At 38.6% G+C, this 15,154-nt stretch overlaps 1 protein-coding gene across 7 annotated transcripts in view; it reads left to right on the top strand.

The window, feature by feature from the left end:
- The window catches only part of TAOK1 (TAO kinase 1), a 90,702-nt gene that overhangs the window by 63,828 nt on the left and 11,720 nt on the right, over positions 1-15,154 (top strand). For 6 of the 7 annotated variants that reach the window (XM_045571055.1, XM_036408714.2, XM_045571054.1 and 3 more), the window contains 6 exons: positions 937-1,140; positions 3,017-3,151; positions 7,151-7,387; positions 9,389-9,517; positions 12,862-13,065; positions 14,093-14,332. In XM_045571055.1, coding sequence (XP_045427011.1) covers positions 937-1,140; positions 3,017-3,151; positions 7,151-7,387; positions 9,389-9,517; positions 12,862-13,065; positions 14,093-14,332 — 1,149 coding nt within the window. The remainder of the gene's footprint in view (positions 1-936; positions 1,141-3,016; positions 3,152-7,150; positions 7,388-9,388; positions 9,518-12,861; positions 13,066-14,092; positions 14,333-15,154) is intronic. The other variant, XM_045571056.1, reaches the window with a different exon arrangement.

The following is a 15,154-nucleotide window of genomic DNA, read 5'->3' as shown; positions in this document are numbered from 1 at the left end:
ATAATGTTATTGCCTAGATACCATTGCTTGCCTGGTTTCTTCAGAAAAACAGTCTTATGATTTTGATTAAATATATAAGTAATATGTCATTTTCAATTTACACGAAAATGGATAAGAATTAATGTTAATTATATGGTGGTAGAGGGTGGGCTAGAGATTATATTCTGAGGGAAAAAGGAACAATTTATAAATAATAAAAGCATAATATGCTAATTAGACTGGACAGCCAAACAACCTCCTGGACGAAGCCAGGGCTGTTAGGGCTGAGCACCTTGCACGAATTTCATGCATTGGGCCTCTAGTATACTTATACAGGGCTTCAATAAAAAATAACTAAAAGGGGTTGTTTAGCTGTAGCCTGTTTGACTCAGAAGATAGAGTATCAGCCAACAGACTGAAGGGTCCCAGGTTTGATTTCAGTCAAAGGCACATGCCCTGGTTGTGGGCTCCATCCCTAGTGGGGGATGTGCGGGAGTCAGCCAATCAGTGATTCTCTCTCATCATTGACGTTTCTGTCTCTCCTCCCTTCCTCTCTGAGATCAATAAAAATATTTAAAGGGGGAGGGGGAGTTGTTTACAAGATTAAAAAAAAAAAAAGTTGGGGCTTATTTTAACCGTGGGAATCATTGAAAAATGAGCATAATCTCTATATAGCCCATGAGTTGTGTGGTAGAAATAGATTTTAAAAATATCAGTTTAGAGAAAATGCTACACTTTAGAAATAATCCAAAGCTAGTTAACTGACTTTTTCACACATTTGGGTTTTTTAACTGTCAAGGAATAGTTGTTAAACTTACTGGTTTGACAATTAAAGGGGATTTCTCATAATAGACCTGTGACTTTCTGAAGACTGTATGCCAAGCAATGTGCAAGATACTTGTATTCAAGAATTCAAAAGAAATACCGATATTTGAACCTAATGTTTTTTTCCCTTAGGAACAAGATCATGGTGTTGGACGGACAGGAACAGTGAATAGTGTTGGAAGTAATCAGTCTATTCCCAGTATGTCCATTAGTGCCAGTAGCCAAAGCAGTAGTGTTAACAGTCTTCCAGATGCCTCGGATGACAAGAGTGAGCTGGACATGATGGAGGGAGATCATACAGTGATGTCTAATAGTTCTGTCATCCACTTAAAACCTGTGAGTATTTGGGTTTTAGTGAAAATTTTCAACTTTGGTAAATAATTTTCTTCATCTGATTAGTGTAAGAGAAATTTTTTTTAATGTTTCAGGAATTTGGAACAATAGGCTTGTTAATTCCCAATGTAATGTATGCATTTGGGAAACTAATGTTTTAAGAATATAAATTTTTTTTTAATTTTAGAAGAAAGAAATACAGAAATAAGATATGTATTATTTGAAATATTTGTATTATTTCATTATAAGATGAAAAGCAAAGTATTTTAAAATAGTAAGTATGAAATTAGTGATAATGGTTACTTTTGGGGAGTAGGAGAAAGAGTTAAGATGATCAAAAGTAACTTTGGGCCCTGGCCAGTGTTAGATCAGCGTCCCATGCATCTAAGGGTAATGGACACAATTTCCTGTAAAGGCGCATGCCTGCGGCAACCAATCGGAGTTTCTTTCTTTTTCTCCCTCTCCCTTTCTCCCTCTCTTGAATCAATGAAGACCATATCCTCAGGTGAGGATAAAAAAATAACTTTTGCATTATCCATGTTTACATGTTTAAAATAAAATTGAGTGTAGTTTATGTATAATCCACAGATACAGACAATAGTGCAGTGAAGGCCTGGGGAGGGGACAGGAGTGAGGAGGAAAGGGTGAATGGGGGTAAAAAGGGGGACATCTATAATAGTTTCAATAATAAAGATAAATTTTTTTAAAAATTGAGTGTAGTTACAGAAAAGTATAAATGCAGTATATAAGAAATAGATTTGTATGCTACCTTATTTTTTGCACTTTCAAGTACAAAAATTTTTAATTTTCTTAAAAATATTTGAGGTCAGGTAGTTTCTTTTAGCAATTATTAGGAATGTTTCCTTTTTAACTTAATAGCTTGTGGTATTACCTAAAATGTTAGTAGAAACCATTAGCTAAAAGGTGGAACCAACATAAGTATCCACCAATGAATAAATAAACAAAAGTGGTATATACATCTAATGGAATATTATTCAACTATAAAAAGGAATGAAATTCTGATATGCTACATGGAGTGAACCTTGAAAACATGCTAAGTGATACAAACCAGATGCAAAACAATAAATATTGTGTAATTCTATTTATATGAAATACCTAGAATAGGCAAATTCATAGAGATAGAAAGTAGATTAAAGGGTACCAGGGGCTGAGTAGAGGAGAGTTTTTGTTAATTGCTACAGAGTTTCCATTTGGGATGATAAATGTTTGGAAATAGTGGCAATGGTTGTACAGCATTAAGAATGTAATTAATGCCACTGACTTATATACTTAAAGATGGTTAAAATAGCAAATTTTATATTACATATATTTTATCACATACAAAAAAGTTATTAAGAATTATTAGATAAGTGGTAGTGTTATTCAGAGCAAAATCATGTTTAATTTTTATATTCTTACAATAGAATCAGCTATATAAAAGATTAGTCCCATAATTAGTTGGTTGCCCACTTAATTGACTTCTCTTTAGTTAATGAACTAAGGTAATTTATAAGGAAAGACATTAATTTACAACTATTTTTTGGTTACTTGGACAAATGGCAGACACATTATAAAGACATTTTTAACCTATATTATTGCTTCTAAAACCCAGGAGCCTTCGAAAAATCAATTTCATTGCTGCTGTTTAAAATATTGGCCGCATGTTTCATCATCATTATTTTCAAGTCATATTAAAGCTTTGCAATTTTACATATGAGTAGGATATAAATCTAGCCTTATACATTTTCTTATCCTGAATCTCTGTGCTATTTCATACACTGAAGAAATAACATCTCCTGATTTTACTTATGTTGGAAATATCTTAAAAGTTCAGATGAACTTTGTACACCTCAAAAGTGTTGTCTCTTTTTTTATTTAGGAGGAAGAAAATTATAGAGAAGAGGTAGATTCTAGAACAAGAGCATCAGATCCACAATCTCCACCCCAAGTATCTCGTCATAAACCACACTATCGTAATCGAGAACACTTTGCTACTATACGGACAGCATCACTGGTATGTGCTTCACCTGAATTTGAAGTATATTTTCCATGTTGGATCTTGTCATCTATACTCAAATATAATGATTTTTTTTTTTTTGTATTTGAGGTTTATTTGGAAAACATTTATTCAGAATTAAGTGCCTGTTAGAAGAAAGAATATATGAAACACTCAGACATTAAACTAATAATATCTTCAAGAAATGTACACAAATAACTAATATGTTAGAATACTAGTGGCCCATTGCACGAAAAATGTGTATGGGGAGAGGAGAAGGGGGTCTCTCAGCTCAGCCTGCACCCTTTTGCAATCTGGGATCCCTGGCTCCTAACCGCTTACCTGCCTGCCTGCCCGATCACCCCTAACCTCTCTGCCTGCCTGCCTGATCGCCCCTAACTGCCTTCCCCTGCCAGCCTGATCTCGCTTCCCAACTGCCTCTGTGTGCCAGACTAATCTTGCCCTCAACTGCCCTCCCCTGCTGGCCTGATCTCGCCCCCAACTACCTTCCCCTGCCAGACTAATCTCGCCCCACACTGCCCTCCTCTGCCAGTCTGATCTTGCCCTTGACTGCCTTAAAACTCCGTCTCTGCCCTCACCTTAGGTTCTGCCTTCGCAATTCTCCCAGATTAGGTTCTGATTGGTTGGTTTCTATACCATTCAGCATCAAAAGCTCCACCTCCTAGGCAGCCATTGGGTCCTCACAGTTCACCCAGATTTGGTTCTGATTGGTCAGTTTCTGTGCCAGTCAGTGTCAGAAGCTCCACCTTCTAGTCGAAACCAGTTTGGCTCAGTGGATAGAGCATCAGCCTGACTAAAAGGTTTGATTCTGGTCAAGGACACATTCCCAACGGCGTGTGTGCAGAAGGCAGGAGGATGTTTCTCTCTCATCGATGTTTCTAACTCCCTATCTCTCTCCCTTCCTCTCTGTAAAAAATCAATAAATATATATATATATATATATATATATATATATATATATATATATATTTTTTTTTTTTTTTTTTTTTTTTTTTTTTAAAGCTCTGCCTTCTAGGCAGCCCTTGGCTTCTCACAGCTCACCCAGATTTGGTTCTGATTGATCGGTTTCTATGCCATTTTTTTTTTTTAGTGGCAAAAGCTCTGCCTCCTAGGCAGTCATTGGCTCCTTACAGTTCACCCAGATTTGGTCCTGATTGGTCAGTTTCTTTGCCAGTCAGCATCTCCAGGCATGATCAGAGAGGCAGGGCTGATCAGTAGCCCCTGCAGAGGCCCGGAGAGCAAGAGAGGCATGCTTCTGGGCCTGATCTACAGTTCCCTAAGTCGTCATTGCTGGGTCACCAATGCAACTCAGCACTGACTGTAGGACTGACTTCTGGTGGTTAGTCGAGCCTTCAGTCGTTAAGGTCACTGCCTTTATATATATATAAATATTAAACACTTAAGAGTACTACAAGGTACTCGGCAGGAATTCAGATGACTTTTTAAAATATAATTTTTTGTTGTTGTTGATTTCAGAAAAGAAGGGTGAGGGGGAGAGAGAGATAGAAACATTGATGGTGAGAGAGAATCATTGATTGCCTGCCTCCTGCATGTCCCACACTGGGGATTGAGCCTGAAACCTGGGCATGTGCTCTGATCCAGAATCAAACCGTTACCTCCTGGTTCATTCATAGGTCAATATTCAATCACTGAGCCACTCTGGTTGGGCAATTCAGATTCCTTTTAATTCAGGGCATAAAGGAGTATTTATAAAATGAATTAAGCCTTAAATAATTAGTTTTAGGCTGGAGAAAGAGGAAAAATGTTATTTCCACATAAAATTGACAATAAGGAAATACTGAGGCTAAAAAAAAATGAGGGGAAATGTTGGGAAAATGTCAGGTGATCCAATTTGACATACAAAAAAATGTAGTTTTTCTGATTTCCCAAATAACAATAAAAAAGATTATTTGTTAATTAGAGGAACACTTTTGATGGGGTACTTATAATCTTGATCAAATAGTAGGACCAATACACAGTAAAGGATTCTAGGGATAGAAAGAAATTATAGAAAAAATCTAGAGGCTCAGTGCATGAAATTCGTACATGGATAGGGTCCCTAGTGGCTGCATGCTGGCCGGGCCTGCCTTCATTCAGTGCTGCCCCCTGGTGGTCAGTGCATGTCATAGTGAACAGTCGAATTCCCGGTCAGTCAAACTCTCAATGGGACACTTTGCATCTTAGTGTGTGTGTGTGTGTGTGTGTGTGTGTGTGTGTGTGTATGTGTGTGTGTATATATATATATATATATAGACTACTAGTTCAGTGCATGAAATTCATGCATGGGGAAGGGTGTCCCTCAGCCCGGCCTACACACCTTCTCCAATCTAGGACCCCTCAGGGTTGTCTGACTGCCGGCAATCGAACCTCCTTCTTGCATTCCGGAACCAGTAGCTCCTAACAACTCACCTGCCTTCCTGCCTGATCACCCTAATCCCTCTGCCTGCTGGCCTGATCAACCCTAACTGCCCTCCCTTCTGGCCTGATCACTCCTAACTGCCCGCCCCTGATCACACACACACACACACACCACTGGCCTGCTCGCTCCCAACTGACTGCCCCTCCTGCTGTCCTGATTGTCCCCAACTGCCCCCCTGCCCCTGCCAGCCTGATTGCCCCTAACCACCTCTGCCTCAGCCCAGCCCCATGGTTTTGTCGGGAAGGACATCTGAAAGGTCTCCTGGTCTAATTAGCATATTACTCTTTTCTTAGTTGAATAGGTCATTGGAGAAAATGACAGAAAGAAAAAAAGATAAGGGAGTTATCTAACTTGTTATGCAGATTTTATAAATCCCATGCTATATGACATGGGGCCAAGAACACCATCTCTCACCATAATTCAGGTCATTCTTACCATTCTGCAACATCTAAATAACTCTTTGAACAGAGCAAGAGGCAAATTTGCTTAATTTTTTTTCATAGCTATTTTAATAAATACGTAGAGAGGGGCCAGTTTGTGGGGAAACATCTTTGTGTCTTGGCATATATTATATGTTTCCCAAGCAAGTCTTTTGTCCCATAATTTGGCTCACTCAAATTAATTAAGAACATTTAAATTATAGATTTAGAAAACTTAAGATCCCTTTCCTTGAACTTAATACTGTAATTTCATTGATTTCAAATAAAAATTCAGAGTATGCAGATTTATGTGCAAAGATAAGCATAGTATAGTATTCAATATATTTACTATACGCAATAATTCAGTCTAACTTCTTTTGCCTTGAATTTTTTTCATACAGTCAAATGCACAGATCTTAGATATTCCGTTTGAAGAGTTTTTATAATGGTATATACATAGGCTAACCTACGTATATAGGAGGTGTTCACTTTAAAGTGTGATTGATTTGATTTTATGTGAATTTCACATCAATTTGAAAATCCAATTTATACATTTTCTTTCTTTATAGTCAGTATTGTGTGTACTGACCATGAAATATTTGCCTACCCCATGTTTGTGAAGATACTTTGTTTCCTTCTGCTATATGACTCTGGATCTCATGTTTAGGTTAAATAACTCTTTTCAAATTGATTTTTGTACTTAGATATAGGAGTTAAGGTTGGTTTGTTTGTTTATTTATTTATTTATTTATTTTCATGCAGAGAACCAGTTGTTTTAGCAGGATTGTTTAAAAAAAATAAATAACCACACTTTCCTCTTTGAATTTTTGACAGAAATCAATTGACTGAATATGTGTGGGTCTATTTCTATATTTTATTCTGTTCCTTTGATCTACTCAGCCTATCCTTAAAACCACACTATTTTGATTACTGAAGTATATGCTTCTAACTTTTACCCCCCTCAAGATTGTTTGCCTATTCCATTACATTCCCATATAAATTTTAGAACCAGCTTGTCTGTTTAAAAGACCTACTGGGAATTTAACTAGAAATTGCTAGCTGGGATCTCTTACATTAATTGCCTACTTAGTTATTACCAGAGTGGTCTAAAATGCTTTTGAAAAGAAAATGTTTGCTTTTTTTATTCTTTTCTTTTAGGTTACAAGGCAAATGCAAGAACATGAGCAGGACTCTGAACTTAGAGAGCAGATGTCTGGTTATAAGAGAATGAGGCGACAACATCAAAAGCAGCTGATGACACTAGAAAATAAGCTAAAGGCTGAGATGGATGAACATCGCCTCAGATTAGATAAAGATCTTGAAACTCAGCGTAACAATTTTGCTGCAGAAATGGAGAAACTTATCAAGAAACATCAGGCTGCTATGGAAAAAGAGGTGACTGATCCAGTATTACATTTTTTAAACTTTTTAATTTATTGATTAATTATTAGAGACAGGAAAAGAGAAACAAATGCTTTGTTGTTCCACTTATTTATGCATTCATTGGTTGGTTCTTGTATGTGCCCTCACTGAGGTTCGAACCCACAACCTTGGCACATCAGCACAATGCTCTAACCATCTAAGCTACCTGGCCAGTGCTCATTATTATTAATTTACTCATTCTAGCTTTTGATCATCTCAGAATTAATCAAGGTAGCATTTTGATGTTGGTGTATCTGTTCCCAGAACCAAGCAAATCAAGTGTGGAAAGGGATAAATATTTATATAACGTGCACAATATCAAGTACTGAGCCTGGGAACCAATGGACATGGGATCATCTCCTTATGTGATAGTTTTACAGTGTAACAGTAGTAAGTCATTTAACTATTTTAGGCCTTTGGATTCACTGGTAATTGAGGAGTTTGAGAAATCACTCATCAATAGGAGGTTCAGGTCTCAAAATATTCATGATTCTCTTCTCTCTGTATTTTTTTGTCAGTATTGGAGGCCCGGTGCATGAAAATTTGTGCACTGCGGGGCGGGGGGGGTCCCCCTCAGCCTAGCCTGCCCCCTCTCACAGTCCAGGAGCCCTCAAGGAATGTTCTATTGATGGCTTAGGGCTCAGGGAATGTTCTATTGATGGCAAACCACGGCTCTGGAGCCACATGTGTGCAGCTCTTTGGACTTTTAAGTGTGGTGTGGCATTAGAACCACTTCAAAATAGACTCGACCAGGCCGAAAACTGACTTCAGCACATGGGCCATGAAGTTACATTTGCACTTGTACATGCGTGCCCACATGTGGTATTTTGTGGAAGAGCCACATCCAAAGGGCCAAAGAGCCCCATGTGGCTCACAAGCCACGGTTTGCCGTCCAGTAGCTTAGGGGGAGTGGGTGTAAACCACAGTCTGGCCTCCCTCTATGGGAAGCAACCGGACTGATCAGAGAAAAGTGATGTCCCCATCACACCGCTGCTGCTGCTGCCACTGCCAGCCATAGCAGCAGCTGCCTGAGCCTTGGCCTGGCCCTCGCAACAGCATCTGCTGAAGCTTTATCTGGAAGAATATCCAGAAGACATTCAGTCTAATTAGCATATTACCTTTTTATTAGTATAGGTAATTGAAGATTATTATGCACACGTTAGAGATTATAAATTAAGAGATATTAAAATTTAGCCCATTTGTTTATACACATGACAATGGTGTATTTTTAAGCAGTCTTGTCATGAGAAACTTTTTCTTCTGTTTTTAGTGTCTCCTCTCTTTCATTTTGAGAGTCACATTTTTTCCAAGGAAAATGTAAGCTCAGTAAATTCACACAAAATCATTAAATATGTCTGGCCAGTTCACATTGAGGCATTGTCATTGTTACCCTGTTCGCCTCCCCCTCCCCCCAAAAAAAGAAGAACCACTCTGACAATGGTAGAGAAGTTGGCAAAATAACTTATGGTATAAATACATTATTGAAATAATTTGTGAAAAAAATGTACAGGTATTTAGAATCCTGTTAGGCTTTGGGTAGTGTTTTCAATAACTTGAGAAGAGGTAGAAATTAGCAAATTTGTAAAAGCAATTCATGAAATAAGATGTGTAATATAATTACAGATTTGTTTAAAATATATATGTATATATAAATATATGCATGAAAAAATTAGGAAGAGCATCACCAAAATGTTTATATTGGTTATTCTAAAATAAGTATGTATCTAGTATATAATCAGAAGTAAAACAGATGATATATATATATTACTTTAAATATGAATTTTATTTTTTTTGGTTCTCCTAAAATTCATATAATAAAAGATCTGAGTAATAATAATTTGGAAGTTCTTATTTTGGTAATGTTTATACTAATTTTATGTTCTTGGGGAATAAAGGTATCCTTGGTGATATGTATTAAACTACTGCTTTGAATCTGTTTAACTAATTTGATCCATTTTTTAAAATTTCTTACAGGCTAAAGTGATGGCCAATGAGGAGAAAAAATTCCAGCAACATATTCAGGCCCAACAGAAGAAAGAACTGAATAGCTTTTTGGAGTCCCAGAAGAGAGAATACAAACTTCGAAAAGAACAGCTTAAGGAGGTACTTGTTTTATAAAAATTGTCAAGGCAATTATCTGATTGTTAACTATATCCAATCTGATCAACTCATAGAAGCATTAGGATAAAGTTTTCTTTTAATTTTTTTCTTTAATTACAGTTGACATTCAAGATTATATTAGTTTCAGGTATATAGCATAGTGATTAGACATTTATATAAGTTACTGGAGCCCCAGTGCATGAAATCCGTGCACTTGGGGTGGGGCCCCTGCGCCCTCTAGCAGTCTGGGAGCCATGGGAGGATGTCCGACTGATGGCTTAGTGGGCCTAAGCCGTCAGCCAGACATCCTTAGCATTGTCACAGAGGCGGGAGAGGCTCCCACCACTGCCGCTGTGCATGCCAGCCGTGAGTCCGGCTTCTGGCTGAGTGGCGCTCCCCTTGTGGGAGCATACTTACCACTAGGGGGCAGCTCCTGCCTTGAGTGTCTGCCCCCTGGTGGTCAGCGCACATCATAGTGACCAGTCATTCTATCACTTGGTCATTTGCATCTTAGCCTTTAATTATGTAGGATATGCTGTAGATGAGGCCCCCCCCTACAACCATAAGATATGCAAAAAATTCACTGTTAACTCATTCTCGAATTGCCCCCCCTGTGGGGCATGAGCTGCACTTTAAGAACCACTGGACTTTACACTTTTCCTCTCTGAGCTTCATTTCTGAATACATATGCATATACCATGGGAATTGTAATATCTTCTCCACCTACCTCACTGGGTTGTCAAGTGGAGGTTTTGAGCTAATAAACCTAGAAATGTTTCATCAAGTAAATGATGTCTAAACAGGAAGGGATTGTTGGTACCCTGCAAGTAGCAGGTGCCGATTAGAGGAGGGGAGCATGATTGTTTCCCAGGACTGTAGCTTTGGAAGCTTTGCAAAGGGTTTCTGCAGGCCTCAGAGGGGCAGGTTCTGGCCAGCAACCCTGTAATGGTGGTCCACTCTGGAGATGCTGGCAGGGGGCAGGGAGTTAGGGGGTCCTAGGGGGGTAGAGAGGCCGAAGGGGGAGTAACGTCAAACCTTCTCACGTGGCTTATTCTTTAAATTTTACGTGGCTGTTTCGCAGCTGTACCTACTCAGGGTGGGGCTCCAATTTCCTGGAGCCAGGTGGGGGCCGGGCCAGAGTGGAGCCAGGTGGGTTAGGAGGGCAGGTGTAGCTGCGCCCTCAGTGAGGTTCAGCGTGCCGTGCTTCCGCTGTGGAGACAGCACTGCTGCTGTTGTGGGCAGGGAAGGGTCTGACCCTGGGGGGACGCTCAGGCCTGCCTCCACCCGGGTCTGGAGTTGTAGGCAGGAGAGGTGTGCCTGGCCCCAGTGGAGGGGGCCTGGCAGTGGTGGGCAGCGGGCCACGGGCCCCAGGTGCCTCAGGGGCGCTGATGAGTGGTTGCTGGCATGATATTGTTGTGGGTGCCCCTGGAGGGGGTGGCGGGGGAAGAGATCAGGAGTTGGAGGTGCGGGCTGCAGCTGCCCTCCAGCCCTCGAGGCTGGGTCTTCTCCCCATCTGGTCAGCCTTCCCATCCCCTGGGGGTGCAGAGGTTGGGATAGGGTGTCCGTCCGTCCGTCCCCCCGGGGGTGCAGGGGCTGGAGTAGGGTATCTGTGCAGGGGGATTGGAAGAGCTCCCCGTGGCCGCTTCTCTTCCTTCTTTGCAGTCCGGACTCCTGTCAGGCGCTCTCCTCAGAACCCTGGGAACTTGGCTCCAGCTGCCAGCCCCCTGCTGCACGCACATCAATATGCAAATTGGTTGTTATGTGACACTGTAACGACAGTTAGCATATTACCTCTTTATATGTATAGATTATATGTATCGATGAAGTAAGCTCCTTAAGAAATCTAATGTTCACCTGGCACCATACATAATTATAACAACATTATTGACTATATTCCCTATGCAGAATAAAGTTTTCTTTTGTTGCTTGTGTTCACTAAATGTCTATATCAGTTCAAATAAAGACATTGATTATTATAATCAATTACTCATCAATGAAATAAGTTGATTAGGATCTAAAAAGAAACATCTGAAAATATAATTATAATAGCTTTCCTATGCATTTATTAAGTAACTGACTTGTCCCATAGGTGCATACACATACACCCTTAAATTGAGAGCTACTAATTTATATGCTTTTTATTTTTATGTTGTTTGACTATTTTATGAACTAAAGTTGTAAAGAATTGGTCTCTTTCTTGATAATGGGAAAGACCATAAGCTTAGTAATCTCTGAAAAATCATTTTATACCTAGGAAAGGTGGCTGATTTATATATTTTTTTTAACCAAAAGGCATATGGTGGTGTCTTTTGGATTGAAAATACACTAGTGTTAATTAGCATTGTAGGGTTTGCTTCTTTGAGTATATTATCAATGCTCTCATCTTGCCCAATAAAATGCTTTTCCATTTATTAGTTTATGAGGTGTTACTTAAAATGCTGTAGAAAAACATTGGTTTTAGTTGTTCAGAGGTTATTAATACTAAATTAAATGCCATTCATGAGGAAGATCACTGTTCTTCCATGGTTTTGTTGATTTTTCTATTTAATTTTTAATTCTTTTATATTGAATCTATCCATAATTTTTTAGAAAAAACTTAATATTTAGACTGTCAAAAACCAAGAAGTGAAACATAACTGTATTTTAGCCCTAATTTTAATTCATGTATTATTTTTACCTGAAATCATTGCCTTCTGTCACAAAAAGATCTAAAGAAAGGTGTGTTTTACTTCATTTACCAGTCATTTTGTGTTTTTGAAGCTAGAAACCATCATAAATTTAGCTGTGCAGAGTTAAAAAGGTATACATGCTTTCTGGTGTACATTTCTCTTTCCTGTTCTACTTCATGGATAACTCAAGGAAAGGGAAAATATTACCTACCTCCTTAAGGTCATTGCCCTGCCTATATATTAGGACATAGATAAAATACTTTTATTTAAATACTAGAGCCCTGGTGCATGGATTCGGGCACTGGTAGGGTCCCATGGCCTGGCTTGTGCCCTCTCACACTCTGGGACCCCTTAGGGGATGTCAGCTGGTTTTGGCCTGATCCCCGCAGACCAAGCTGAGGGGACCCCACCAGTGCATAATCGGGGTCAGGGAAGAATCACTGGAGGGCTGTAGGTTGTATCTGGCCTGTCTGGCAGGACCCCAGCAGCAAGCTACCCTGCCAATCTGAGAGTCTGCCACCTGGTGGTCAGTGTTCATCATAGCGACTCGTCAAACCGTCCAACAACGGACACTTAGCATAATAGGCTTTTATTATATAGAATATCAGATACCAAAAGGTACATTCATGTAGTTAACTTTTATGTATTTTGAACTCAGTGGTTTTTTTATGTTATTAGGAGCTGAATGAAAACCAGAGCACTCCAAAAAAAGAAAAACAGGAATGGCTTTCAAAGCAGAAGGAGAATATACAGCATTTCCAAGCAGAAGAAGAGGCTAATCTTCTTCGACGTCAGAGACAATACCTAGAGCTGGAGTGCCGCCGCTTCAAGAGAAGAATGCTACTTGGACGCCATAACTTAGAGCAGGACCTTGTCAGGGAGGTACGTTTAAATGATGTGAAATTAGGATCAAAAAATGTATACACTTTTTGATTGATTATTAATTCCAATGACTTAAGTCTGAAAAGAAAAGAAAAACATTAATTGAGCTATTAGCTGTAAAGTATGTATACATTTTTTGGGACACCCTATATGTCACTCACATCCCTGCCTCAAGGCCTATGGACTTATACTTCCCTCTGCCTAAGTCCTTCTTTCCCTGATATCCATGTGACTTGCTTTCTCCCTTCCTTCATACCTCTCTTCAAATGTCTCTTCCTCAGAAATATTATACCTTCCTTGATTGCAAAAGCCTTCTCCCTTCTTTAAATGTTTTTCTTTGTACTTTTCTCTCTCACATACATGCACTTTTTTGGAGGAAGTCTCTTCCCCACTAGTATGGAAATTACATGAAGTCACAGGCCCTGACCAGGTATGCTAAGATTGAAGTTTCGATCCTTGGTCAGGGCACATAGAAGCATCAACCAATGAATGCATAAACAAGTGGAACAGCAAATCATTGTTTCTCCCTCTCGCTCACTTTCTCCCTCTCTCCCTTTCTCCCCTCTGTCCCCTTTCCTTTCTCTAAAATCATTAAGTTTTTTGTTTTTGTTTTTTGTTTTTCAAAAAGAAGTTATATTAAAGTCACAGATTCCATTTGGGTCTTTATATGCTTAGTATCTGACCCATAGTAGGCATTCAATAAATATTATATTTAATCAATACTAAATCCATGAATAAAAGAAATATTAGCTTTTAAATATGAGAAAATTAAAGTGTCTTAATAACTTTCTCTTAATCTTATTTCATAAAATAATATTAATGAATAGTAAATGACAAGGATAAAGACATTTGTGCTACTAATTGTCCGTTTACTACAGTAAAAGTCATAAAACTCTTAATATTTACTATGCAGCCATTATTCAACTTTGTTTTTACATTTCTTTTCTGATTATTCTGTTTCTTAAGATCTTTTTTCCTGCCATTATACAGCAATAAATTGTACCTTTTGTCTTGTTTTTTGGATTAGGAGTTAAATAAAAGGCAGACCCAAAAGGACTTAGAGCATGCCATGCTACTGCGACAGCATGAATCCATGCAAGAACTGGAGTTTCGTCACCTCAACACAATTCAGAAAATGCGCTGTGAGTTGATCAGATTGCAGCATCAAACTGAGCTCACTAACCAGCTGGAATATAATAAGCGAAGAGAACGGGAACTAAGGCGAAAGCATGTCATGGAGGTTCGACAGCAGCCCAAGAGCCTGAAGGTACCTTTAGCCTAAGCTTGACAGTGAAAAGAAAAAAAGGCATCCACGTAAACAGTAAAGGTCCAAGATATCTATCATAAAGAAATCGAATAAACTTTTTTCTTTTTATTTGAAGCATGTTTGGTTAGTTTTAATGTGCAGTGTTTGTAGCTACAAACTTTTGCTTATGTATTTCTCACCAACTACCAAAAACTAAGTGCCATCAATAAGAATCAAAATTCGTATTTTAAATGTACCCAAATGTTCAGTGCTATATTACATGTTAACTTGCTAACTAACCTGTTGGCTTTTTTCTCTGTTCCGGTTAATTCAGAATTGGAATCTTATTTGCTCTAAATGTGATTTGTACCCTAAAAAAGACGGTTCCTAATTAGTACAGAAGCCAGTGAATAAAATAGTAGGCCTTTTAAACTCCTCTCCCTTCATTGTCTGCACAGCTGAAGAAAAGTATTGGAATTATAACAGAACTTTAATTTTTATACTTGCTTTGAATAGAGGAATTCATTCACATGATATGAAATTTGGAAGATACCAAAGTGTACTATAAAGTTAAAGTTTTCCCTTTGTCCCTCCAGCTACCTGGTTCAACCCCCTTTACCAGAGTCAACCAGAGTTAACAATTCCAAGAAATTTTCAAGTTTTATAACATAATAAATATTTGAAGGAGTATAGTCACATGAATCTTAATAAACTAGGCTACGCAATATATAGGCTGTCATCTATATCAGTACCTCAATCTGTATATGTCTGCACACTTTAAACTTTTATTTATATCAAATAAGGCCCAGGTCCCACAGTATTTTCTTTTTTAACCCTTTCCTT

The sequence above is a fragment of the Pipistrellus kuhlii genome, unplaced genomic scaffold, assembly GCF_014108245.1.
Source record: "Pipistrellus kuhlii isolate mPipKuh1 unplaced genomic scaffold, mPipKuh1.p scaffold_m20_p_39, whole genome shotgun sequence".
NCBI lineage: Eukaryota > Metazoa > Chordata > Mammalia > Chiroptera > Vespertilionidae > Pipistrellus > Pipistrellus kuhlii.
The sequence above is the reverse complement of the archived record's forward strand: the minus strand, read 5'-3'. Positions and strand labels throughout refer to the sequence as shown.